At 38.8% G+C, this 27,458-nt stretch overlaps 1 protein-coding gene across 4 annotated transcripts in view; it reads left to right on the forward strand.

Annotated features, from left to right (window-relative positions):
• SH3RF1 (SH3 domain containing ring finger 1) overlaps positions 1 to 27,458 on the forward strand; it is a 183,974-nt gene that overhangs the window by 100,661 nt on the left and 55,855 nt on the right. For all 4 annotated transcript variants that reach the window (XR_011537724.1, XR_011537723.1, XM_070611482.1 and 1 more), the window contains exons 3-6: positions 615 to 890; positions 1,715 to 1,810; positions 18,689 to 18,991; positions 23,737 to 23,847. Coding sequence is in view for 2 of the 4 variants with exons in the window: in XM_070611482.1 (XP_070467583.1) it covers positions 615 to 890; positions 1,715 to 1,810; positions 18,689 to 18,991; positions 23,737 to 23,847 (786 nt within the window). In the remaining 2 variants the exon portion in view is untranslated. The remainder of the gene's footprint in view (positions 1 to 614; positions 891 to 1,714; positions 1,811 to 18,688; positions 18,992 to 23,736; positions 23,848 to 27,458) is intronic.

The following is a 27,458-nucleotide window of genomic DNA, read 5'->3' on the forward strand; positions in this document are numbered from 1 at the left end:
GCCCGGGTCCAGTTCCCAGGCACAGACCTGCACCACTCGGCAAGCCATGCTGTGGCAGTGACCCACATTCAAAATAGAGGAAGGTTGGCACAGATGTTGGCTCAGGGCGAATCTTCCTCAGGAAAAAAAAGAAAGAAAAGCAGTTGCAAAAGTTTTACCCAAAGGCCAAACTGCTTATCAATCAAGCTTAAAAGCAATTGGTGAATTAATGAATTATGCTTCTATTTAAATTTCTTCTCAGTTTTTATCATTTATCCTGCTGAATAAAGTAGTTCATATCAGAAATTCATTTTGTTTTTTATGGTTTTTCTGATTTTACACCAGGGAGCCAAACTTGGTCATTGTTCTTTCGTGTACTAAAACCCCTAAACAAGGCAAATCTCCCACTAACTTAAGCTTGGGAGTAGAGGTCTAAATTGCAGAGAGTGCGTGGATGGTCTGCTGTGACATTTGTTGATGTTTGCTGTTTCTTAGTGACACACATGTTTAGTTTTTTATGTGAGATTTTCTTCCTAGCGTTGATTTGACCTTGACTTAAAAAACAATGATAATACAGTTAAATTTTCAGACATTTTTGGACCATTGTTTCATTAAAACTCATCTCTTTCCTTAAGGGTATACCTCAGTTACCATGTGCCAAAGCATTATACAACTACGAAGGGAAAGAGCCTGGAGACCTTAAGTTCAGCAAAGGTGACATCATCATCTTGCGACGACAAGTGGATGAAAATTGGTACCATGGAGAAGTCAACGGGATCCATGGCTTTTTCCCCACCAACTTTGTGCAGATTATCAAACCATTACCTCAGCCCCCACCTCAGTGCAAAGCACTTTATGACTTTGAAGTGAAAGACAAGGAAGCAGACAAAGATTGCCTTCCGTTTGCAAAGGTAAAGTTAGAATGAGATGGTTTTCCGTTCGCCAGCTCTTCCTCTGTACCTGGATACGTGGCAATATGGCTTGTATTTCCTTTTGCAAAAAGCTACAGTAGTTTTTTGAGAACTATCACTGTGCTTCTAAAAATACCTGGAAGGTCTTCATAAAGTCACAAAGAAAGTAATTTTATGCATAGACTGTTCTTATGTGAAAGATAATTTTGGTTGTTGCTATATGCGGTGTCATTTTCATATTTAGAACCTAAATTTAATTCTAAGCTACTTTACAGGGTATATGTGCCATTCAGGGATTTTAATTCACTGAATTATGAATAACAAAATGAAACATCATTACTTCTTATTTTATATGTAAATGTCTTTGCTGAAAAGTACACAGGAGTATATCTGTTGAACCAAGAAAATGCTTTGGAATTTTAAGCAGCATACTGTGTTTTCGGTAAAGAAAAGCAGTAGGATATCCACTTAAATGGGCATTTGGTATATTATCAGAGAGAAAGGGAGAAAAGATTGAGAACTAATCTTAAACAAAAGTTCAAGAGGCTGGGGTGGGTAGCATTTGAGGTTGCAGTTTGTGAATCTAAACAAAATAAGCAGCCAACCCTTTGCATAGAAAGAGTTCATAATTTTACAACTGTCTGAAAGGACAGCAAGTTGACTGAGAGTTACTGTTTAATTCATGAAAGTTTTGGATTCATATACAAAAGATATGTCCTATCATTTTTATTCATGTACTCTTAAAACTTGATTGTCTTTACTGAAAAGAAAAATTGTCACAAGCTTAATGGGATCAGGTAGACTAATGTTTGTTGTTTTTTCAGGATGATGTTCTGACTGTGATCCGTAGAGTGGATGAAAACTGGGCTGAAGGAATGTTAGCAGACAAAATAGGAATATTTCCAATTTCATATGTTGAGGTAAGTTAATCTGTGGAAACGTCAATCATGTTAGTATTCAGCTTAGTAAATAAAAAAATTAATTATGCAATTTGAGTATTAAGAAGTCCTCACAACCATTTTGCAATATATACATACATCATATCATTATGTTGTATACTTTAAAGTAATACAATGTTATATGTCAATTATATCTTAATAAAATGGGGGTGGGGGATGATGAAAAGCTAGCCTATTGAAAAAAATGTCCTCCAAACAAAGTACAAGGAATGCCCTGTTCCAGATCACTGGATGGATTAGAAAGAATTCCTCCATCCTGCCCTGCAATTACTGAAGACTGTGAAAAGTTTGAAACTCTTTACTTTAGCCCCTGCTAGAAGCATTCCTGTGTCTTGTTAAAAGTTACTGTATGCTTCCTATAAGTACCTGTACTGGTGTTGTGTTCCATTTGCCAACTTTGGGATCTGATGGTTGATAAAGTTCCTGAGTAATGTGGGAGATGGGTGTATCTGTTTGTTTACTTATTTCTTTCATTCTCTGCCACATTATCAGAACTAGAATAGTAATTCACAGAGTAGGCCCCTGATAAACATTAAATAAATGAATGAATCTCCCTCCATTCCAACCCAGCTACTACTTAGCCCCCCTCCCCCTTTTAATTAGCTTTGCTCAGAAAAGTTACCACCAACCTGACTTAGTGAGGTCTTTTTAGAGGAGGTGTATAAAGTAACATGGTTGTATTATTTTAAGGAATAACACAGATTAAAAATGAACTAGGAAGTTACAAGTTACAATAGACCTTCATTATGTCACGGATAAAGTGTCACGTAATTTAGTTATAAGACTTTTGTGCTGAAAACAAAATTGAAGGCATTTTCAAAGAATGAAACACAGCTCAAACAACCATACAAGCTCAGCTGAGGTCATGGAAGGCTTCTGGGAAGAAGTGGCATCTTAGTGGATTTCTGTGTGATGGATAAATAGGGGTTAACCAAGAGAAATGGAAAAGGTGCATTTTTATGGCAGGAAGAACATCCATGCGGGAAGACCAGAATGTGCAAAAGCCAAAAGTAAGAGATAGCACAGATTCTTTGGGGAATTGAAAGTAATTCTCTTGTTCAAGATAAGCTTAAGCATGTGAAAAAGAAAAACCACCATCACTTATTTTCCCATCTTTTTATCTGAAGCATTTGCTTTGGCATGATTCTGAAAACTAACAGGACAAATTGTGTTGTTGTAGCCAGCACTCAGTTTCCCCCATAGACAGTGAGATTACCAAAGTTTCCATAAAAAATCAGTTTGACTACCGTATATCCATGGAAAAGTAATTCAAACCATGTACAAGCCTTGAATTTTATCCATACTCTTCAGATGTTCCTGTTTATTGAAATATTTTTCCTCCTTTGAAAGTAAACAACAGAAAAAAATTCTTAACTCTCAGGCAATCCTTCTTGTACATTATTTATATATTCTAACCGTGGGTCATGGAAAATTACCCACATTTCCAAGTATTTGAATAGTTACACTGAAGAGCATGGGTGAGCAAAAGATTAGTCATGAAAGCCTGTCTTTACTTGTTAGTTATTATCAATATTACATGCCAATACTTGGTTTGTGATGCATGAAAAAGGATTGCTATGCTTTTGTGATTGGGCAGGTGTAGAATTACACAGATAGATATAAAAGATGCACTGCAGCAAATCCAGAGTTACTTAGAGTCACTCGAGTCATTAGGATTATTTACTCTGACTTAAGTTGGAAAAATAAACTTGTGCCCAAGTGCAAAATATTTTCATTCTTCTGCCTCTTTTCTCTCAAATAAGTATCTTCCTCATTTGAACCAGAATTTTGCCAGTCGAGACAAGGTAAACAAATCATCTGTCTCTGGGAGACTATGAACGTCTCTCTCCTGTCAGGCCATCAGATTGAAGTTTCTCCTAGAGGCGGAGCATCTGGGGATTAGTGATACCTGGTTGAGCCTTTAGGGGAATAAAGGGGAGGCAAGTTTCAATAGCAACCTACCGACATTCAACTATTTAAATAAAGTATAGACTGTCTTACAAGGCAGGTGAAGTAAAGCCAACTAAATGAATCAGCACCTTTTTCCTGAATATGGTCTTTCTCTTGCTCTGTAAACCACTTCAGGGCCCATACTGTCCCCAATGAAGAAACAGGCTGCGTCACAAAAATTCATGTGTAAATCATTTTCTGATATCTTGTAAACATACATTTAAGTCTCCAGCAGTGTTAGGTACTTTTACTTTTTCCACAGTGCTGCCAAAAACTGTTACCCTCCAGATGTTTTGAGAAGATTGAACGTGATAACATTTCTCAAAGGATCTGGCACTGCTATGTCTTATGCATTGTGGTTTGGAGCTCAGATAAGACTGTGACCTAGAGTATGCCAGAGTATAGGAATGATTGAATAAAAGAATCTCACCACCTCGGATAATAAGGGAAAGGAGATCAGAATTGAATTCTGAGTCTCCACAGCAACATCTGTGTTTGCCACAGGCCTGTCGGCAGAAGCTGGAACTCCCCCTCCACTCCTACTGGTTGGCTTTGGTAATGGAAATTCCCAAGGAACTTGGTTGTGGCAGAAACTCTAAATAGGGTGGGTCTCGGGCTAGGATTGTGGACCTGGAGTAGAATCTCTAAGGTCAGAGGTTCATCTGTGGAATTAGGGGGTGGGGTAAATTAAAAGAAGCTGAGCATTAGAGGTGGGTGAAGAGAGAACTGAATGGGAGGATTGAGATAGTGAGAAATGCTGTTGGAATAGTTTGCCATCCTTTCTTGTCTTCAATTATCCTTTGTCTTCTCCCTCAACGTCCCATAAATGTGGACTACAATCTCTACCTATGTTAGAATAAGGTATAAAATGGTGGCTGTGGTATAGTGACTTGCAAACAAATAACCTCTTATTAAAGTACAGAATTCTTCAAGATTTGAACAGGGGAGATTCTCTGGTTGGGGGCAGGGAGTAGGGGAAAGAATGGCTCGAGTTGTGTCCCTTGGAGCCTTTGTTTAAGCTCTTAAGATCAGGATTCTCTTGCTTTGATCACATTCGCTCTTCCCCTCTGGAGAGTCTCTCCTCAGACCCCTCTCTAGTCAAGCTGTCAAGTTTGTGGATTATACAGGATTCTCCTAGACTTGCGTGAGCTGGAAAGTAGTGAGTGGTAGGAGTTTCTTGGGGGAAATCCAGGGAATTCTTGAAGACACTATGTCAGGATATATATAAAACGGTATATTTGTCAAGGACTGAATGCAGTGTAAAAAAAGAAATCAGTAGCTTGCTTCTTTCTTTGTTCAAAAATACCAGTCTTCTACAAAATAGAATGGAAGATTTTAACCTCACAAATTCAGAGCTGACTCATTCAAGTTTAACAGTCGTTTGGACAAGGATGACATGATTCTTAGCAAGCAAAAAGTTTGAATGAAGTAAGTGCTAAATATGGAATTTTGGATGTTTTTCAAACATTATTGTGTATTGTAGGCTTATGGTGGACTATAAATTTTTCTATCATTTTATTTTGATCTCTAGTCGTTCATTTGAAATAGCACTTGCCCAGTTTTTTTTAACAACAACAAAAAAATATTTAGCAACTTGCTCCTCTGCTGTAGATATAAAAATAAACTCCTTATGTGCAGATGGCATGAAGTAGGTATGGCCTGATAGACCACTATACTTACTCTTTAGTTAGGCCAGAAAGAAGGGCCATATTTCCCATTCTTTAGATCTCTGCTCAAATGTCACTTCTTCTGACAGACTTTCCCTCACCACCTTATCCTCTTACACGCGCACACACACACACTCACGCACACATGGTGATGTGACAGTGGGGAAAAGCTTGGACTCTGAACCCAGATGGCCGGAATTCAGTTCTTGGCGCTACCACTAATTGTCTGAGTGACTTGGGCCTCGTCTTCCCGTTTGTAAAGTAATAGAACAGCTTTATAGGGAAAGTTAATTCCGGTGATACTTAAGAACAGTGCCTGGCACCTAGTTAGAGCTGTATAAGTGATGGCTATGATTATTATCGTCATTGTTATTGTTATTCCTTCATAACACTTTTTACTCTCTGCAACTATTTTAAGTTATTTGTTGATATGATTACTGTCTCCCAACCCTCCCTGCCTCCATTAGAATGTGAGCTGTATTAGAACAAGGGCCAGAACCTTGTCTTTCTGGTTTGCCTCAGTGCCCTGACGTCCTGCCGGTAGTAGTCTCTCAGTAAATATCAAATAAATGAGCAACCTAAGAACCTTCAGAACAAAAGGTTCTAAACGAAAATCAAACTGGTTTTTAGATGTTACAAGCTTCCACGTTTTTTAGCTAATACTCCCATCATTTACTACCTACGCCTACACAGTGTTTTACATTGGTTTATCTTGATATTACGTCGGGAAGTTACATTCCTCAAAGCCAGAAGGACTGTTGTGTGACCTTAGTGAGATCTTTTTTTTTTTTTTTAATGAGACTGGGTGAGTATTTGGTTATGCCTCATTTAGCATTTTTCCAGACTAAATAATGGTAGCCATGCTCTGGAGTAGATCTTGGAGCCTCTCCCAATTCCTTATCTCTAATATAGAGCAGACTCCCCAATGCTTTCTGAAATTGATTTTCACCTGCTTGAGATTATTCCTTTGGCTTACTTTGAGCAGAGGGAGGGTGGCCTTATGGTCAAGGATCCTCATTTTTTTAAATAACTTTATTGAGTTATAAGTGACATATTATCAACTGCACATATTTCAAGTGTGCAATTTGATGAAGTGTTGTTATTTTCAACTTTTAAAATCCACCCATAGGTAAATCTTGAGAGATATTTCTATGGCTAGGGAATAGAATGAAGTCTTATCGGCCTTTGCAATGGAAAATCGTATATGTGGGTCTCAGAGAGCACAAGTGGCCTTAGGGTGGAAAAGCTAGTTTCCTCTCCCGCAGAGTTAGGGAATTGGGAGATGTCTGTGTTCCAAGAAATAAGAAGTGGAAGTTTCAGTATGTAGTTTGAAGTCACCAAGGTGACCCTTGGAGGAGCTAAGAATAGCAATGTTAACTTTATTTCTTAACTTAAAGCCTGGGTCTAGAGACTAATGAGAGCAGAAGACCAAAATAATAGTCCTTGACTTATTAATCAGAGAGAGTTGATTAAACAGTATAAAAAGATATTCTATCATTTGTATGTTGGGATGTATTCTTTTCCTTTAGAATTAAAAAGTGAAATGTTCAATTGATTGAAATCATATTTTATAAAAGAAATGTAGAAAAATTTTGAGGAAGTTGGAAAGAGAGAATTACTGTATTGCTTAGCATTCCAAATTTCCCCTTCAATTCTGAATTAAGTGAATTTTTATAAAAGAAATTTAGAGAAATGATTGGAAAGTCAGAAAGGCAGAATTACTGTGTTGCTTACCACACTAACTTTCTCCTTCAATTCTGAAGTAAATTAATTTTTATAAATGAAATTTAGAGATATTGTTGAGACATCAGTAAGGGAGAATTACTCCGTTGCTTAGCATCATGCTTTCATCTTTAAGTCTGATTGACTGAATACGCTGGATCTGCTGTTGAGTAGCTTTTTTTTTTTTTTTTTAGCACACTGGGCTCTCTCCCACGGTGTGGGTTTTCATATCTTCTGAATGTTATCAGCTTGATACAAGTAATTGTTGCCTTTTGTTCTGCCACAATGATAGACGGAAAAATGAGCACTGGCTTCTGAATTTCTAAGGGCAAAGGCAGGTGTCCTCTGGACTCCTGGAATGACTGCTTAATACATATGGCTAGAGGCAACTTGACTAGCCTCCCTCTAAAAAGAAGTCCTTGAAATTAAGTAAGAAACTTTATTTAGGGCAGTTTATGCTCCATCTATTATTCAGCAGCCTCTTTCTAATTTAAGAGTTTCCTTTTGTTTTCCATCAAGAAAACATTTAGGGAGCTGAGATTCTAAAGATCGGTTAATGTTTATTGAGTTCTCACTGCATGAGTGGACGGTTTCCGGTACTCTGGGTAGTTTTATAGAACATAAAAATGCAGGTCTCCTGTAGAGCCCCAATCAGAGGCCAAGGATAATGACCAAATGGTGTCTAACATCCACAATGATTCCCCAAGGAATCCTCAAATTCTTTAGCTTGGCAGTATTCCCCTACGCATTCCCAGGGCCCTAGCTAAGTTGGTCTAATGATCATTCCTAGAAAACATACCTTGGAATTGCTACCTTTACACCTCATCTGGGGTGTTTCTTTGTCCATATTTCTGTAGGAAGCTTACCTTTTCTTCAAGTCCAAATGAATACTATTATTTCTCATGAAGCTTTTCTTTCCTAATTCTCCTATGAGGAAGCAAAACAAAACAACCCTCTCCTTGCTTTGAACTTCTGCAATAATCAGTTTGTACCATTCTTACAGACCTGGCACATGCTAAGAATAGAATTATGTGTACATGATTTAATGTTTTCCTGTGTTCCTTGAGAGCCATGTATAAAATATTTTCTTACATAGAGAATATTTGTAATGATTTTATTTCTATAATGTAATCACATTCCAGAAAAGTTGGAAAGGAAACAAGTAACCCTTAGTCCCATCACATATAATTTTGGTAAATATCCTTCCATTCTTTTTTCCTTATGCTTTAATGATACTACACACATGATTTTGCCTTTCTCTACGTAATTATAGGACTACTAACTATCAGTTGTTAGGACTACATAATAAACATTCTAGTAGCTAAACTGTAATTTAGTTAATTCCTTCTTCCATTTTTTAAACAAGTTAAGTGTCTTGTTTAGGGACACACAGCCAGTAATTGAGAAGTGAATTGTGGCCTTTATCCAGCAGTCCACTGCTGCCCTAGACTTCTGCCCCAGACTAGCCTCAGAGCACATGTGATGATCGCGTTCCTAAGGTTGGTGCAGAATCACTATCATTATCAAGCTTCGCCGAAGAAATGTAGACGATGTTTTGATTTTTCATCAAGAATAACAGCTTTTCAAGTTCCAGCGCTTAAAAGTGAATTTTCAGAAATGGTTAATTATTCAACAATTTCAAATATCTCAAGTTGCCTTTTTTGAGGAAAAAAATCACAAATTAATTAAAACCATAGTATTTTAAGATCTTAAGTTTTATTACTTTGTTATTTAAAAATTTTGTTATATTACTATATACATCCTGAATTTTGCTAGTAACTAAGGCTTTAAGAAGCAAATTTTAATTAACCAAGTGTTAAGTCATGTCTTGTATCCTGAAGAAGACTGAATAAATGTTCTACAGTATTATGTGCCTTTGTATGTGTAAGTGGCATATAAATGACATGAATAGAAGCATCTTGATTATTGAGCTAATGGGGACCTGCTTCTCTGTAATGAAATAGAATGTGTTTCAGGAAAATTTTTCTTAAGTGTTGTTAAACAACATTGCCTTTTATAATAGAGTTTAGTGGCAGTGTACCTTTTAGGCTGCACGTATGTATGGAGCAAATTTTCTCTATATGCTAAGGAGGAAGATCTTAAAGAAAAGCGCAAAGTCATAATGGTCACTGTTCTCAGTTATTCTTTTTCTGTGTCAGATTCCTTCTTGGTGATTACTCTCCTCTCCACTCCCTGTATTCATCACACATGCATGCGTGCGCGTGCACACACACACACACACACACTTACTTTAGGTACCAGGGCAGGGAAAATATTCGTTCACTGGTCTGTTAATTGATTACACATCATTTTCGAATGTCTGTCAGGGTGTCATTTCATGCTGACAAATTTTTACTTAGATTTTAATGACAATTCCATATCTTTAGCCTCTTAAAATATATGTGTATTTCTTCTATGGTATTCCTACATCTGGTAATGAGGTCCTTGAAAATAAAATGTGTCATTGGAAAGTATCTTTAGTTTATGGACAGTGCTTACTTATGCTGAGCATTTGGTGAACAAGTACCAAATAGAAAGAAACATTCATAGAGTCTAGTGTATTGTCAGAGCCAATGAGCACAATGAACTGAATATTCATTTAAATTAAATGAATATATATTTAATATATATTCAATATATAATTTTTAATATATTATTAAATTGATATATATTTAATATATTCATTAAACTGAATATGTGTTTAAATTACCCATTGGTTTCTTTCCTCAGCACCATGATTAGATTGTACATCTGTTGCTTCAGAAGTAACAGATTACTTGTATTATTAAGTGTTACTGCCTCTTGAGCCTTAACTTTCAGGGCAGAGCTCTCCTCTCTCTTTAGATCTTTCTGCATATTCACTGTTCACAGTCTCTATCTCATCTTGGCAGATGGAGTGTTTCTCTTTCCTTTGCTGTTGCTGTCTTTTCCTCCTGGGTCTTTCATCCCCCCACAACGTGGTCACATCATGTGTGTCTTTTCTGTTTTGCGTTTCAGTTCTTTGCTTTCTCCTGGCTCCCTCTTCATGTAGGAAAATGGTCGACTTTTTGTCAGCCCCAAAATTCTATTGCTTGCCTGCACTCCCCTCAGGTTATGGTTCTACCTCTTTCCTTCCTTTCCTTCTCCAAATTCTCCCAAGAATCACTTACCCCGACTCGCTGCCTCTGCTTTTACTCCCTGCAGTCAGCCTTGGGTCCCTCCAGTCCCTGCCATTGCTCTCCTGGCTCCCGACTAACTGCCTTTTCTTAGCTCTTATTTTGTTGTTTTATCCTCCCAGTGACATCTACCACTAGTCTTTCTTTTCTTTTTTTTCTCCATAAAATTAACCATCACAACCACCGTTCTTAGTCTCCCTGAAACTCTTTGCCTTTTTCATTTCTAGGGCATTGGCTAAATTGTTGGTCTGGGAAACTGTGTGCAGGTCTCTCTGTAGCATCAAATTCTGAATGCTTTTTGCTTTTCCTCCTACCTCTGCTATCTTCTCTACTTTTTTCCTCCTTAAGTCAGAGAATGCCAACTAGTATGACCTCACATGACTGTTATGCTTGGCTTGCAGAGTGGTTTTGTTTTCATTAGTTGTTAAGGTTGAAAAGTCAGGAGATTTTACATAAGCCTAAATTTCTAGATTTCCTTCAAAAAAAAAAATCGGCTAAGGACTGGCCCCATGGCCGAGTGGTTAAGTTCACACGCTCCACTTCAGCCAGGGGTTCATTGGTTTGGATCCTGGGCGCAGACCTACACACCACTCATCAAGCCATGCTGTGGTGGTGTCCCACATAGAAGAACTAGAATGACCCACAACTAGGATATATGACTATGTCCTGGGGCTTTGGGGAGGGGAAAAAAAAAAGGGAGATAGGCAACAGATGTTAGCTTAGGACCAGTCTTCCTCACCAAAATGGATACTTAAAATAAAAAAACAGCTGACACCAGTAAGCAGCTGCCCCTTGAGAGAGCAGACACTCCCCAGCTTGCCATAGTGTCCACCACTCTTTATTGGTCTCTATCCAGTCTTCATTCATTGACGTCACCTGTCCTGACTCTGCAGACACGTGGATTTGCACCTCCGACCCTTCATGTTAGAAATCTGTGATCCTGTTTGCTACGTCCTCTTTTCTCGAAAGTCAAGGGGATGTTTCTCTGTTTCCTCCTCTCCCTGACCCAGTGCTGTGACTGGCTTATAATAGTCACTCAAAGAACATTTGGATGAATGAAAGGCTCCATTAGGTTTGATCCTCATCACTGGACCTGAGGGCTCTGACTTGACACAAAGGTCTCTGCCTCTGAGTATTTTGAATGGAATATTTTTATTTTGGGTTGAGAAAAGGTATTTGTACTTTGCATAGGCATTAACCTTTACAGATCATTAAGTCCAACTTCATGTTACATATGAGAAATCAGACACAAACACAAGATAAAGTGACTTGCCCAAGACAACAAAACAAGTTAAGGGCCCACTGGGACTCCTCTATGAATAGTGAGCATAACTCACAGTCATATAGCACTTTATAGGTTACAAAGCACTTTAACCTGTACTCATTGCTCCCTGGCATATACAGAATTGATACTACCTTCCCTATTTTATACAGCTAAGGAAACTGAAGCCATGGAATTTAAATGGTCCACCCAAGATTACTCAGTCAGTGAGAGCAGAGACCGGACTCCAACCTACACCTTTCAGCTTCAAGTTCAGAGCTTTTCCTGTGGTTTCCTCTGATGGTCCTTTATTCAGCTCCCTAAGCTAAAATTGTGTTTAAGCTTTCAGTGGAGTATACTCTCCCTTTGTCCCTTACATTTCAAAATTAGAAAGCTGAAAAAGAGAATTCTAGTTTATTTTTTAACAGCTGGGGCCAACAGAGGTGAAGATAATTAAAATAAGCAAGGAGCTAAGTAACTGATGTTTCATCTTCCTAACATAGGGCAGTGAGGCAGTTACTTTGAAAATCCTTTTCCCTCGGCAGGATGTCTTGAGAGTTGCATTCTGAGTCTGTTCCTCACTCTCCTTCTGCATAAGGGAGTGACCTTGTTGTCACTACCAGTGAACTACTTCCGGCTCCGGAGGCTTCAGAAATGTGGGCCGTGGGAGGTCAGGGGAGTACTTTTAGTAGTCCTTTCTCTGTTCAACAAATCTGTGCGGTTAATGAGCCTCAGGAGACAGGCACCTTGGATGCAGTTCCACCCCCATCATGAGTTCCTGAGGGTCTAGACTCACGCTGTCCGATACATGTGGCTATTGAACACTTGAAATGTGGCTAGTCCAAATTGAGATGTAACGTAAGTCCACACTGAACCCTGGATTGCAAAGACTCAGTAGGAAAAAAAAAGAACATTGCTATCTCAATCATTTTTTATGTTGATTACATGTTGAAGTGATACTATCTTGGATATACTGGGTTAAATAAAATATGTTATTAAAATTAATTTTCCGTTTCTTTTTATCTTTTTAAATGTGGCTATAAGAAAATTAAAAATTACACATGTGGCTCATATTATACTTCAATTGGACAGTGCTGGTCTAGAGGCTGCCCTCCCTCCCCTTGGTAGTTCTAAGAGACCACCATTTTTATCCATTCAGCAAGTATTTACAGAGGTCTAAATGGAGCTGCTACCTGAGGGAGGCTTTTGGATCAATTTAAGAAGACTCCTGAGTAGTCCCTTCAGTTTCTCTACTTATTCCTCTGCTCTGGGGGAGTCTTGTATTATAAATGAAGGCTGAGCTTGGTTTTGTATTGGGATCATTCGGAAACAAAAAACCTGTTACCTAAATTGCAGGGAAGAATAGAAGACTAATGGAAATACAAATTCCTCATCGTCATTATGTAAAAAACATTCTGCAAAGGACTGCAATGTGAGGGAAATATTTTCATTTCTGCTTAAGAGGGGGTAAATGACATGAATTTCCATCCCATAGCTTTCATTCACTGTTTTTTTCCCAAGTGTCTTATCTGGGGAAGGAACATTGGACCTAGCAATGCAGCAGAATGGTGAAGTACTACGTTTAAAACATGGTGTTATGAAGGTGGCATTTTAAACCAATGAGGAAAAGATAGATTGTTTGATAAATGGTGATGAGACAGCTGCTGAGTCATGTGAAAAACACAAAGCACTATCCCTACCTCTTCTCTACACAAAACCAAATGATCACCTGATTCAAAGACTGAGATGTGAAAACAAAGAAAAAAAGGAAGGAACCATAAAAAGACTAGAAAAATATTAGATTTTCTTTTTAAAAACAACTATGGAATAAGATTTTTAAAGCATGCTGTTAAGTTGAGATGCCATAATGGAAAAGATTGATAAAGTTGGCACATAAAATAAAAATTTATGTATAATAAACATATATCAAGTTAAAAAATAAATTGGGACAGTATTTCTAACTTGATGAATATATACGTATACATACATACATACGTATTACAAATGACTTACATAATATATAAAGAACATATAAATCTGTAAGAGAAATACCAACAACCCAATAGGGAAATGGATAAAGTGTGGGAATAAGCAAATCTTAGAAAAAGAAAATAGATATTTAATCTCATTTATAGGGAAATACAAATTAAAATAGTATCATATAGTTTCTTACTCTCCAACTAATGGAGATTTGAAAAAATGATTGATAACACCTAATACTATAAACAATGTAGGGCAACAGGGACTTTTTATGCACTATTGGAGGTGATGAAAATTAACATCTTTTTGGAGAGTAATGTGGCAATATCCTTCAAAAAAGTGTTTTAAGCTTACGCTTGGATCCAACAGTTTCACTTTTAGGAGTTTATCCTGCAGATATGCTTCCACAAACATGCCAGGATACATTAAGTGATGACATCTCTGTGCAGTGGACTACCATGCTGTCAGCTTGTCTCTATTGACATGGAAAGATCGTGAGATATTGTTAGAGGAGAGAATAGTATGTACTGCTTGGTTTCATTTGGGTTAAAAATGAATAAAGGAGACATATTTAACAACATCTACATAGAAAATATATGGAAGAATGTGTTCTAAACTGTTAAATGGAGAGCCATCTGAGAACTGGGTTGCTGGGAGACCCGAGTGAAACTGGCTGAGGCCTTTCACTCTTTACTTCATAATATTCTGTACTGTTTCGTTTTTTTTAAATAATGAGCATATATTACTTTCTAACATTTTTAAAAGTCTTTTTTGCCTTTTATCAAAAACCTTATGTTCGGAGACATTCTAGTGGATTGTAATTTAGAATAGATTCTTCTCCTCAAACCTACTATTTGTATTCCCCAGTGCTCAAAAACTAGGGGCTGGTTCATCTGTAAAGCTTCACATAAAATAGTGTCTATTCAACTTAGTTCTCATTAAAATTCTTTTTCTCTTTAAAAAAAATTTGAGTCGCATCTTTTAAGAAGGCCAAATTTTTCTTTAGCAAAGAGGAGAACCACACACAAAAAGTTATTTTGATATTTTTCAAATTGCCTTGTTGTTGTTATTATTTTGTCAATATTTCCCTTCTCATGTTTAATTATACTTATGATAATTCTCTTTCTAAATTTTAGAGTTTCCTAAAAAGAGACCTCGGAGTTTTAGGATCAACAAATCCTGTCAGTCTCTGCTGTTAGCTCCAGTGTACTGAATTTTACCTTGTATCCAACCGAGGTCTTATCCTTCCTAAGTGCTTGGAAGCAGGTATTTTAGGAAACACATTTATTTTGCAGGTGATGAGTGCACTCCTGAACTCAAAGGTCATGGCTAGATAAATGTCATGGAAAGCCTACATGGCTGAGCTCAAACATTCAAAACTGAACTTTATCAAAATTCCGTTAAAAGTTGTCAGATCCTTGCTTTCCTGTTGTTACTGAAGGTTAAGTTACACTTACAACAAAAGCCTCTTTAAGTTTCTGCCCGATTTACTTAATGCCTCTACCAAAGTCTTAACTTTGTGATTTTCTTTGGAACTTATAAAGGCAGCAAATAGCATTTTTTAATACTATCCTCTGCTGCTTCAGAAGTCTAAAGTAATTTTATGGTATGGCAACATCCTGCGAACAGATATTACTGTCCACGTGTAAAAATGAAATGCAAGAAAAATATACTAGGCTATTTAGAGGAATAGAAGTGAAAGAAATGAAATAGAAAAATGAGCTCTATCTGTTTAAAAGGAAATCATATATTATACATGTGGAGAGCCGAAAGAGACAAAAAGATCATTAGCTCCAACTTTTTCGTTTCATAGATAGGAAAGCTGCAATCAAGAGAGGTAAAATGGTTCCCTGAAGGTCACAGAGTCAGTCAGTGGTTGTGCTAGGACTTGAGCTGTGGTCTTCTGTCTGCAGTTTGCTATCCCCCCACACCACGATGTGTCTACCTGCGTACACATTCTTTGGCATGTAGACTATATTTTTCTAAACATTCCAGCCCTATGGCCCAGCAGTTTCACTCCTGGGCATATACCCAATATCTAGATTTGTGCTTATCTTTGGTGGCGAGACATGTACAAGATTATTCATGAGAGCATTGTTCTTTTTTTTTTTTTAAAGATTGGCGCTTGAGCTGACATCTGTTGCCAATCTTTTTTTTTCTTCTTCTCCATAAAACCCCCCAGTACATAATTGTATGTGCTAGTTGTAGGTCCTTCTAGTTGTGCCGTATGGGACTCCACCTCAACACAGCCTGATGAGTGGTGCTGGGTCCATGCCCAGGATCTGAACTGGCAAAACCCTGGGCCGCCAAAGCTGGAACATGTGAACTAACCACTCAGCCACAGGCCTGGCCCCATGGCAGCATTGTTCTTAATAGCCAAAATCTATAGGAAGGAAGGAGAAAGGGAAGAAGAGAAGAGAGAGGAGAGGAGGGAAGGAGAACCCAAATATAAATCAACAATAGAATCAAGAAATAAACTGTGGTGTATCCACACAATGGAATATTACACAGCAATTTTTAAAAAAGATGGCTGATTCATGGTGCAATGTGGATAAATCTCAAAAAGCCTATTGTTGAGTGAAAGAAGCCAGACATAGGAAATTATAGAGAGCACTTGTGTCATTTATATGTCTGTTTAGAAGCTCCTAAAGGACAGGGACCATTTCTTTGCATCTATTAGATCTCCAGCACCTAGTATATTATTTAGCACATAATACGTGATCAATTTGTATTTATTTTGATAGAAAGTATATGATACAAAAAAAGATACAAGGAAAGCACCTAGTATTCTTCTGATTAGAAAAACATCAGAAAATATAGGGACTGATACTTCGTTTCCCAGGTGTTTATACCAGAGCATGGCGTATGGAAACCTGAAATGTTGACACAGTATTAACTATAACCAACACTTGGTTAGGTATGACCATGACTAGACTATGGTAACATTTTAAACTATTTGAAAACAGACACTGCTAATGGAGCCTACGGTTTGACCCCGGAATTAATTTAACCATGATATCAAGTAGAAGTGATAGTTTCTCTATTCATATTTTTGGCCTCAGTGGGGGGCGGGGGGCGGGGGGGAGCGGCAGCGAGGAGTCTTCTCACCTCCTTCTCCTGTTTCTTACTCAATGCAACAGGAGTGCCAAGTTAATTGGTCGGATTCCAGCACACTGATTAGGTCATGCTTTTGAGGATTGGTGTCTTTGGATCTAAATGAGCTTATACTGGAAGAAGGCGTTCTCTGTCTCCTTTTCCTCTGGCATCGTTGGGTGCAGTGGCCTTTCATCTCGTTGGGTGATAAGTTTGGGATGAGGGAAATGGAGTAGCTTTTCTGTCTGCTTTGATTTCAAACCCCTTACACCTAGTCTATGTAGGAAAGAGGACCCTACAACCACCTAGTTCGCTGCAGTTTATCGAAGCTCTACACTGACGTTTGGGCCATTCCTGTCATTATAATAAAATGTTACATTGCTTCCTTTGGGCATTGATTCTCTTGGGGACCACTCAGAAGGTGGGATGGCTAAACCAAGGTAGGATTTGTAAATTCTGGATCTCCTGGTCAAATGCCATTATAATGCTATAATAAGGCCGCCCTTTAATAGTACCTCATTTCGTCATGCCTAGACACACAGCACAAAGAGTCATTATGATCCTCTTCTCCCGCTATTGGTACTTCAGATGCTGATAAGTGTTACTGTGGCATTGCTGCGTATTATTCTTGAAAGTTTATCATGTAGGAAAAAACCTTGAAGTCTGAGGAGAGGTATCTTATGTTTGAAAAAGTTGTGCACTACTAATTATTGATCAGACAGGCCAGATGAATTTGATTCCCTGGGGAGCCACAGGAACAAATTGTTAATCAATTTGTGATCATCTTCAGAAGCACTGGCTACTGAGCTGCAATTAATACAGCTTTGTGAGCAGCCTGTTGTGCCAAAGCAAGTTCACTCCGTTAAATATTGACTGACAAGATTTCCATTCTTCTAGTAGCACATTCTCATCAACAGAGTGAGAAGATATGGTCCTAACCATTGAGGTGGGTAGAAAATAACATTTGATGATGTTATTTTATCTCAGGACACTTGCAAAGTGCTGAGCATGCAATGCTGAGATGGGAAAATCTCAATTATCCTTAATATGACCGAAATTACCTCTTAAAAGGTAATTATTATTTTTCATCTTAATGGTTTTTAGGAGAGGTTAAACTATGCTCAGTGTTTGCCCGTTATTGTAATATCTAGGTAAGTTATATGCAGCTTGTCATCATGGAAGCTCTCTTGAAGAGAATGTTATCATTGAAACGTTATATTTTCCCTCAGGGGAAACAAAAAGCTTGTGTTCTTTTTCTTCTTGCTGATGTTGTCAGCTCGGTGCACAGCTTTTGACCCCTTGTACCGTTATTTACATTCAGACAACTTTTCAGATAGACAAGCTAGCTTGCCAACAGGACTTGAATTTCATGTCTTAGCCTGTTACAATTTAGAATTTAAGCACATATGAAAATGACTGACACAATGATATGACAAAAAATACATCAGGAGTTTCTACCAACTTTTTTGTGAGGTTCTCCCAAAATACAGAGGCAGGAGGTTAATTTACATGGAAGTACATGAGTTGACATTTAATGATTTATTCTTTGTCGTCTTGCTCATTTAACAAAACCCGAAAGTTGACCCTTCAACGTTCACTTGTGCTCTGAGCAAATATTCAGCCATAATTGGGCAACAGAGTATTCAGTTAGACGAATGTACCCTTTTAATTGCTCTTCTCTAAATTTCATCAGTGAATTGAAATAAATCTTCTTTTTTTACTGCAAATTTTAACATGAGATATTCTAAAAATTCTTGGAAAAAAAATTTTTTGACCTTGTCAGTCTTGCATTAAAATGGTTTATTTATTCTTGGTTTAACATCTATCTGTGACATAGATACGGTGAAATCCTCGTATTGAGAGAAAAGACATCTCACATGGAAAAAACCATACTTGCACATGCAAACTTTAAAGTGGTGATGTTAAATTTGAGATAAAAGCTGTTGAAAATAAATCCCAGTGAGTCCTTGAGAATTGTGTAACCTTCTTGTGTCGATTTGGTGGTTTGCAGTTCAACTCAGCTGCCAAGCAGCTGATAGAATGGGATAAGCCTCCTGTGCCAGGAGTTGATGCTGGGGAATGTACCTCGGTGGCAGCCCAGAGCAGCACTGCCCCAAAGCACTCCGACACCAAGAAGAACACCAAAAAGCGGCACTCCTTCACTTCCCTCACCATGGCCAGCAAATCCTCCCAGGCGTCCCAGAACCGCCACTCCATGGAGATCAGCCCGCCTGTCCTCATCAGCTCCAGCAACCCCACAGCTGCCGCTCGCATCAGTGAGCTGTCCGGGCTGTCCTGCAGTGCCCCTTCTCAGGTAAATCATCCAAAAGGCATGAAAAGAGCTCGGCCCCAAAATGATCTCCTCACACACGTTTGCTCATTAGTTGAAAGATACTGTCTATTTTTGCCTTCAGAAGATAGGACCTTTCCTGGGAAGCAAAGCCTTTTCTTCATTCTGTAGGTGGGAAAATGGAGAAGGGAAAACTAACTTGGGTGCATTAACCCAGACTATTCAGTCATTCTCAAAGGCAAGATCAGAAATTACAAGATGACTTATATGCTGTTAGTTTCACCAAGCAATCACTCAGTTTTATAGAACCTTCTCACAAAGCTGCTTTGGGAGATCTTGCCAATTTACTTTCCATACAAACTGAAGATGCTGTGGTCAAAACTCATCAAGTTTGCAGTTGCCTGCATCTGTGTAACTTACCTTGATATTTAGGCTTCCAAGAGTTTATAGAGAAAGGACATGAAGAAGTATTTAATTTAAATTAGAAACTGGCCTAGTCTATTTTTAAAGCTCATTAGTTCATCAAGACTTTGGACTGTTTTAAAAAATAGCTACACATTATTCTTGTGTTAATAAAAATAGACAAGATGTTGGAAATATTTATTCATCATTTGCCAAACATTTATTAAGTGCCTTGTTACTGGACCCTTCTAGGCACTGTGTGTGCTAAGATGAATAAGATATAGAACTTCCCTCCCTTAGATCTTAATTCTGGACTGCAAAATGAGCCTAACTGTGGCCTTGCCAAAGTCACAGGGCTGCTCTAATTATCCAGGTAGATGACAACTGTATTTTTCTTAACCCAAAGGTCAGAGAGCCTAGTCCAAAGCAGCCTGGCACAGGTGGAAGAAATTTTTTTCCTCTCATTTTTAAAATTCACATAGAGTTTATATTCTACTTCACAATATAGCTGTGGTTTCGTAAAAAATATAAAAATAATATTTTCCTTTAAAGAAAAAAAGAAACAAACAAATACATGGTCCTAGTCCTCAAGAGGTTTATAGTTTAGTAAGTGCCTGTTTTGGAGCACAGAATAAAAATTTACGGTACAGTTTTTGGTATTCCTTGCCAATTTTATTAAAAATTATTTTCTCTCAGCCTCATTTATTTGACCCAACTCCTTTAGATTCATACTGCATGTTGTGAGTTAAATGCATTCACTTTATGAATGAGATTGTGGTTCGTTGGCATTTTTTAGGTGGTAGGGCCATGAAACTTGTGATCTTATGAGGGAAATAGAGTGCACACGTGCGCACATGTGCATGCACACACACCCCACTAGAACATGACTGTGATGAGGGCAGAAGTCTTTGTTTTGTTTACTGATACATCCCAAATGTCAGACATGGAATAAGCACTCAATAAATATTTGTCTAATGAATGAGTCACTTGAAAAATGTGTAGGGAGGAGAACCATGTTATTTTCCATGTAAATGATAATACTCATGTGAAAAATAGACATGGATTATAGATGAGAGTAAGAAGCACCAAGTGAGGTTACCCTGGAAAGGTTCAAAACTGCAGAGTTTTAAATAAGGTTCTGACGGAGGGGGCTAGTAAGACTGGTGGCAACTTAGAATGGAAATAGCTTTAAAAGAATGGACAGTGATCTTTTGGCAGGAGAGAAAATTAAAAGAGAAAGGAAGATCAACTTAGCGTTTACCTCTTTTGCAGAGGACTCAGCAATCAGGTGTGAGCATGTCTGACGCTGCCACACCAGAGCTGGGAATGAAGGCTATGAAGTAGAGCTATTTTTGTTTTGGTTGAGTAGCTTAAGAAACAAGGCTCTTTCTGTGTTGGTTAAAACAGTTTCCCTTTCAACCATTCCACCCCTCCTCCCGTATTCTAGTTCGTTCTGTTTGCAGTGGTAATGTGTTGCCTCAGGGAGAGGTTATTTCTAGAAGAGGATGGGAGATGTTTGAAGTGCTGCCTGGTTTCTCCAGCCTAGGTTTACAGAAAACACTACTTGTCTAGGGTACTGTGTACATTGGAGAGGAGCACAGTCCACAATAAAGCAAGGAGTGTGTGTAATATATGTGACAGGCACACACTCTCCTAATGATGGAGATCAGTGGGTATAGGAAAAAGATTCATGTGAGGCTGTTTAAAGAGACAGCAAGGGACCTCTCAGTAGATTTGACTGAGGCCCATTGTTGAATGTGTCTCCTACTCTGGGTCTGATTTCTGTCTGGCTTTTCCTTATTCATGCCGGCCTTTACCCTCAATGTTCTTTCCATTTTTTTTTCTCTTAATGTATTAGTTAGGATTAAGTTTGTTTGCATTTTTTATAAAATCTAAAGTAAGGGGCCTAAAGAAGTGAGTGTTCATTTTCTCTCACTTGAGTGAAATCCATGAAGCCAGTTCAGTGCTGGTGTGAGGGTGCCTTCCAGTTCACCTTTCCTCCAGCTGGCTAGGTCCTTATCCTCATGTTTCTGTATGGCAATTAGAGATCTTCCTGTCACATCCAAATTCTAGGCAACAGGATGGGGAAATGGACAGAAGAAGGGAGTGAAGGGCTTGCTTGCTATTGTATTTGGTGACAATTGAGAGACAGCTGAACTTTCAAATATATAAATTAGAAGATTATTTATAGGCTGTGCTGTCCAGGTGAGTCACCAGAACAAATGTACACAGATGTCTGTGATTGACATCTGTAAAAGCACATGGTGCTACAAGCAACCAAGACATTTTGTCTGCTCCCCTGGCCACATTCACAGTATTTCTTGGCCTCTGCCAGCTGGTGAAGTGATTCATACTATTAAATGTTTCTGTGGCATTTTTGTATTGCCAGTGGCTTCAGGGGAAGCAGAAGATCCACCGACTCATTTCCATTTGCTTTCCCCAGCTCTTCCCTCTCCACATAGCCGTTCCTTGGAGAGGAGACCAACCTAACTGGCAGTTCCATCAGAAAGGATGAGCACAGCAGCAAGTCCGATTGTCCCTATTCAGGGCATTTATTCTGGACATGCTCACCCTTGGCTGGTTTACTTCTGCTTCTTGTTCTTCTGCTTTTAGTCATTCTTGGATGACTTCTGTCTCCTCCTTTACTCCAGTGCCAGGAGCGGCTCCATGTTGAACTGGTGCTTGCAGGATTCTCCATGTTCAATGCTTCGCTCCTGCATCTGTGACAGCAGAGACCTTAGGGAGCCGCTGGTCCAGCTCCTCATGGGGCTCCAGAGACGTGAAGTGACTTGTCCCAGACCATGAGCTCATTAGCAGCTAATTATCCTGACTCCCAGTCTGGGCCTTTTAGAGAAACATCAGTCAATAGTGAGATCTTTCTCAGATATTTGTAGGGTCAGGCCCAGGAAGCTGTGTTTTGGTAATTTGTTTCTATCCCAAAGTTTCATTGATAATGGTGCACAGTTTGAAGTGAGCTTCCTTGTATCCTCTAAGAAAGACTTCATCTTTAATGTGGTGCCAACTTTCAGCTGTCCTTGACGTATGTATACAAACAGATTTATTGGATCAAATAGCTAAAGGCCATTGGGTTTTATCCTACAATGAAAAATCAGTGTGCTTCCCCTTAGAAATTAATTGGAAATAGGCTATGGTTCACAGGAGAGGCAGAAAATGAGGCTTTGGGGAAAAACTCTTGTTAGTGGCATTGCTTGGATCTACTTAGATTCAAGCCTTAGGTTCAATCAATACAAGAGCTAACAGGTACGGATGTAATTTTAAAAGGATATAGATTCCACGTATAACACAGATTTATTTGTGAAAATAAATTGTATGCTGTGGTGCTGATTATGCCCGGTCTTGGCAAGGCCTAACCCGGTGGGAAACTGAAAGTTTCCTTCTGGCCTTCTGGGAACAAATCTTCGAGCTTTTCTTTGTCCTGATCGTCTTTTTCTTAATTTACGGAAATTGAGGAAACTATGTTAGGGATTAAGTTTTTATTACAAAAAACCTAGCATTTTTGGTGTATCATTGTTTCTTTGGGGAAACAAGGCACCAGCCAGCCACATTCTTTTAATAGTGGAGGAAAAACATCCCATTTGTGCAAGAACCCGCATCCCTACTTCTGCAGCATCAGGTCACACCGCGGCATTCTGCAGTTGGACCTGATATGCAACTTGAATGAAATTGATCTAGTAACTGAACACAGGCAAGAAAATGACCCGAATAACTCAATTTCTGTCTAGTAAATTCATCTTGGGTAGTATGGTGGATAAGACACCTTTGAAAACAGTTAATTTGCCTTGACATTGTTTCTTTAAAGGTTTTATAAATAATTACTTGCCGTAGGTCTGTCTAGGCAGCTGCATTTTAATTATGTGTCCCCAATGAAAGGTAAAAGTCATGAAAAACGATCCCGAGAATAGCAAAATACCTTAACCATTTCACATGGATTTAACGTCTTGATAGACAGGTGAGTATTCAGCCCACAGCCACCTTAACAGGATCTTGAGGGAGACGGCTAGCAGGCTAGTCGGGCACCAGGCTGACCATCTGAAAGGTCACTTTGGTTCATGGTACCATCCCGAGTGAGGCATCCCTGTTATTGTGAAAGCCAACAGCAGTTGAACTCTGTATTAAGACTTTGTAGTGGCCAGTATTTATCTTGTGACTCTCCGGTGTGTAATACAAGTTAGGTAATCCGTAAATTTGGGTTGAATAAACTGAAAGGGATTCAGTCTTCCCAAAATAATAGAAGCTATAGATTTTTTTTAAGGTGTGATTTGCCTTCCCTTCCAAGGTTTAGCCAGTATAACCCGTTGTATTAAATATAGTCTTCTTTCTATTAACTTTTCTTTTTCACTTGGCAGGTTCACATAAGTACCACTGGGTTAATTGTGACCCCACCCCCAAGCAGCCCAGTGACCACTGGCCCTTCCTTCACTTTCCCGTCAGATGTTCCCTACCCGGCTGCCCTTGGAGTGAGTATAGTGTCTCCCATCTCTATTTCTCTCTTTGGTATTCAGTCATGTTGATCTGGGACACTTCACCTCCTAACACCTGCAGTTTACCTTGACACTTGCCAGGTGGGGTGGATCTTTCATCTGTTATCTCTGTGAATCTTACAAAAAATTAGAAAGCCTCTTGCCTGCAGCCTGCTAATTTTTTAAGGGAGAGGATCAGTGGCCTGAAGCTCTTAGAAGAGCTCTGTAAAATACTTCTAATTTTCATTAAAGTTCAGCCTGATTTCCTGAGGGCTTCACCTTGATTTCTTTTGAGTTTCTAGACCTTGCTTATTTCTTACAAAGACACATTTATAGAAATACTGAGGAAACTGGGATGCCTGGACTCAATGGTTTGCTTTGAGTCACACAGGAAGTGGATTCCAAATCTCTACATTTACGATTCACCTTGTAGTTTCCTGTCTTCTGCTGGCACAGCCATAGCTCTGGCTGCCAAAGATCCCTGCTACCTCGGAAGGCCCCCTCAGACGATGTTCATTTTGCTTCTGAAAACAGCATCCTGCAGACAGTGTCTAAAAACTAATTGCTTTAAAACATCCTAACAGGGGAAATTAATAGGAAGAATGAGAGAGATACAGAGAAGAGGAACACTACGGAGAGAAAATTAAAAGCGAAGAAGCAAGCAAATGCAACCTTAGGCGGCAGGAACACAGTAGTTAAATCCTGTTTCCTAGAATTGCAGGCAATTGAACTGCAAGGAGCCAGCAATTGTGAGACCTCTCTCATCCAGGCCAATGCCTGGGCTTATGCTTTCAGACTATTTCTTCCAGTGCTGAGTTGAATGAGGATAGAAAAGTTCTCTAAATCAGATCTCCCCAGTGGACCCCACCCCTGTAAGTTACTTTATGAAATCTCACCTGATTGTGATGGTCTCAGAGAAACAGTGTGGCCAGTGGTGGGGGCACAGAGCTGGGTGGGAAGCCCAGCTCAGCCACTTAGTAGTTATATGACCATGAAAAGTTACTCAGCCTCTTTAAGCCTCAGCATCCTTACCTATAAAATGAGGCTAATACTATCTACTTCGTAGAGTTAGCACCGTGCCTAGAATGTAGAAGGGGATGACTATTATTGGTCTCATCTTTGGCCTCCAATGAGGACTGTTGCAAGGTGGGCCTGTGACATGTGCCACTGGCTTACTCTCAGAATGCCTTGGCAGCCCTGGTTCATTTTGTTATGGCTTCTCTGCTCCCTGTACTGGGAATAGTCAGGCTTCTAAGCAGCTGGTTTGTTTTTAGGCTGTGGGTTTTATATATGTTGTGAAGATTATGTTTCCCTCTGCTAGAATGCCTAAAGCCAAAATTGCACACACACACAACCCCCCCCCGCCCCCCCCCGCCCAGTAAGGACCTCACAACATATTAGTCAAAATGTTGGCTCCGTCTAGTTTTATTGTCCTCCTTTGCCTTTTGCCTCATTTTCCTATTTGGTATTTATTTTGTTTTGATACACTTTATGAATAATTGAAAACTGACTTTGAAACAAGGTGGGATATAAATAAATGCAGAGTTATTATCTAGCTTGACTTAGACTTTTGAATACTTTTTATAGAGTTAATCATGTTCTTGGATTTAAATAGAGGTTAATAAAGTTCTGGTTAGGAGTTAAAGCCTTTTTTTTTATGTTCCCAGAATGGTTACAGCTTCCTAGGTAGTACAATTGTTTGGTGCAGGAGGAGAAGTTTCATTGATTCATCTGGGGAGAAGATGAAATTCAGTTAACTTTTATTGAAATGTGGTTTCCCTGAGATTCCATCAGCCCTGGGTGTTTTGACCAGAGCCAAGTTCCATAATCCTCCTGCCCGCACATCTCCAGAGAAGACTCTCCTTCTCTTCCCACCCCAATACATACATAACCAACTGGTATTTCCATTTCCAGATGACTACTTCACATGGAAAAATTCTAACTTGATTTCTTAAGGGAAAAAGAGTGACTTTTCTGATCTTAGAAAAATTAATTAGTGGAAAAGACATAAAGCTGGCTGAATTTCAGCCCTTGTGGGCTGAAAATTTTAGAATATAATAAATGGCCAGTTGCTCTTAGCTACAGGTGCACTCTAGGGCAAATCAATGGGACAGGTCACAAGAGAGCATAAATATACAAAAATTAATTCACATTCAACCATTTCATCCTAGGATTATATAAGAAAGCCTGCATCTTAAATAAGAGGAAGGTTTATTAAACAGTGTGTCTACTGTGCCAACTCCATTTAATGAAAAGCTAACTATGAACAGGCCTGCCTGTCATCCCAGGAGATGTCTAGATCTCAAAGTGCCTGGTAGGTTGGCAGAAATGTTTTGGATTTAATATGTTAGGTTTAAGTGGAAAAAATCTCAGTAACATGTGCCCTCTGCATCTTACATTAATCACAGCAAGGATCCTATTTAAAATTTGAAATATCTCCCAAGACTTTGAGTACTATCACAGCAATCGTATGCAGCTTGGTAGAAAGGAAACCATGCTTTTCATGGCATGGATTTACAGGTAATAAAATGCCACCATTAGAATTGGAAATTGAAATTATTTCTAGTACTTTTTTAATGAATTGAGACGTTTTAATGTTTTATGCAGAATGAAGTTATGAGCATATTGTCCCCTACATCTCACATTTAGCAGTTAAAATGTTAAATATCTAATTTTAGGAGCAAAACTTGTATTACACCAATCTAATTCAGACATCAGACTATTAATAGTAGTGATGGTTTTTTTTCCGACTAATTTTGCGAGAGGAAGGTGAAGATCTTAGTCTTATATCTTCTGCACAAGGGCAGAAGAGCTTCTAAAACAAGTGATAATAATCACTGGTCCTCTGTACCAGCTGAGAAGTGTTTAGCTGCAAGATGTCACAAAGTAGCCAGGTCAATAAAGGCCAAATATAGCCCACAGCCAACTCATAAACAGATTGCATTCCAAAAATGTGTAACCCTCACTAAAAAAATTTTGCACACACACATTTTGTGTATGTGTGTGTGTTTATTTAAAAAAACAAAATTAAATGATGTCAGGTTCTCAGAATAGCCACTATGTAGTTAGTCCATTGTGGCCCATTGTGGAAGGCTAAGTAGAACTTTCTGCTGTAGGCAGGATAAGGAAAGGGCTCTGGAACTAGCAGGGGTGGGACTGCCAACCTTGGAATTAGGAGGAGTTCTGAAAATCAAGATGAGGGGTAGGATATGGCCAAAACTTTCATCATAACAACAAAAAAGGACTCTATCGTCTCAGGAACCAAGGCATCTTGATCCATATCATATTATTCTAAGATGGGTAGAAGCACAGAATGTTTTCTCATTCGTGAAACACTCATTGAGGATCTGTTACCTTCTGTCTGCAAAGCTAAGTGACAGCAGTATAAAGATGAGTAAGACGGTGTCTGAACTTCACAGTCTCGTGAATCATAACAGTAGCTTCCATGTACCATGTTGAGCTTCTGCTGTGCTCCAGGGCACTGGAAAAGGCAGCTTACCCTGAACTATTTCTAATTATAACTCCATCTCACATGGGTATGTTAAGGCGTAGAAACCTTGCTTAATGTATACAAAGTCAATTGACTAATATAGGTGTCTCTTCTTACA

This window comes from Equus przewalskii, chromosome 2 (assembly GCF_037783145.1).
Source record: "Equus przewalskii isolate Varuska chromosome 2, EquPr2, whole genome shotgun sequence".
NCBI lineage: Eukaryota > Metazoa > Chordata > Mammalia > Perissodactyla > Equidae > Equus > Equus przewalskii.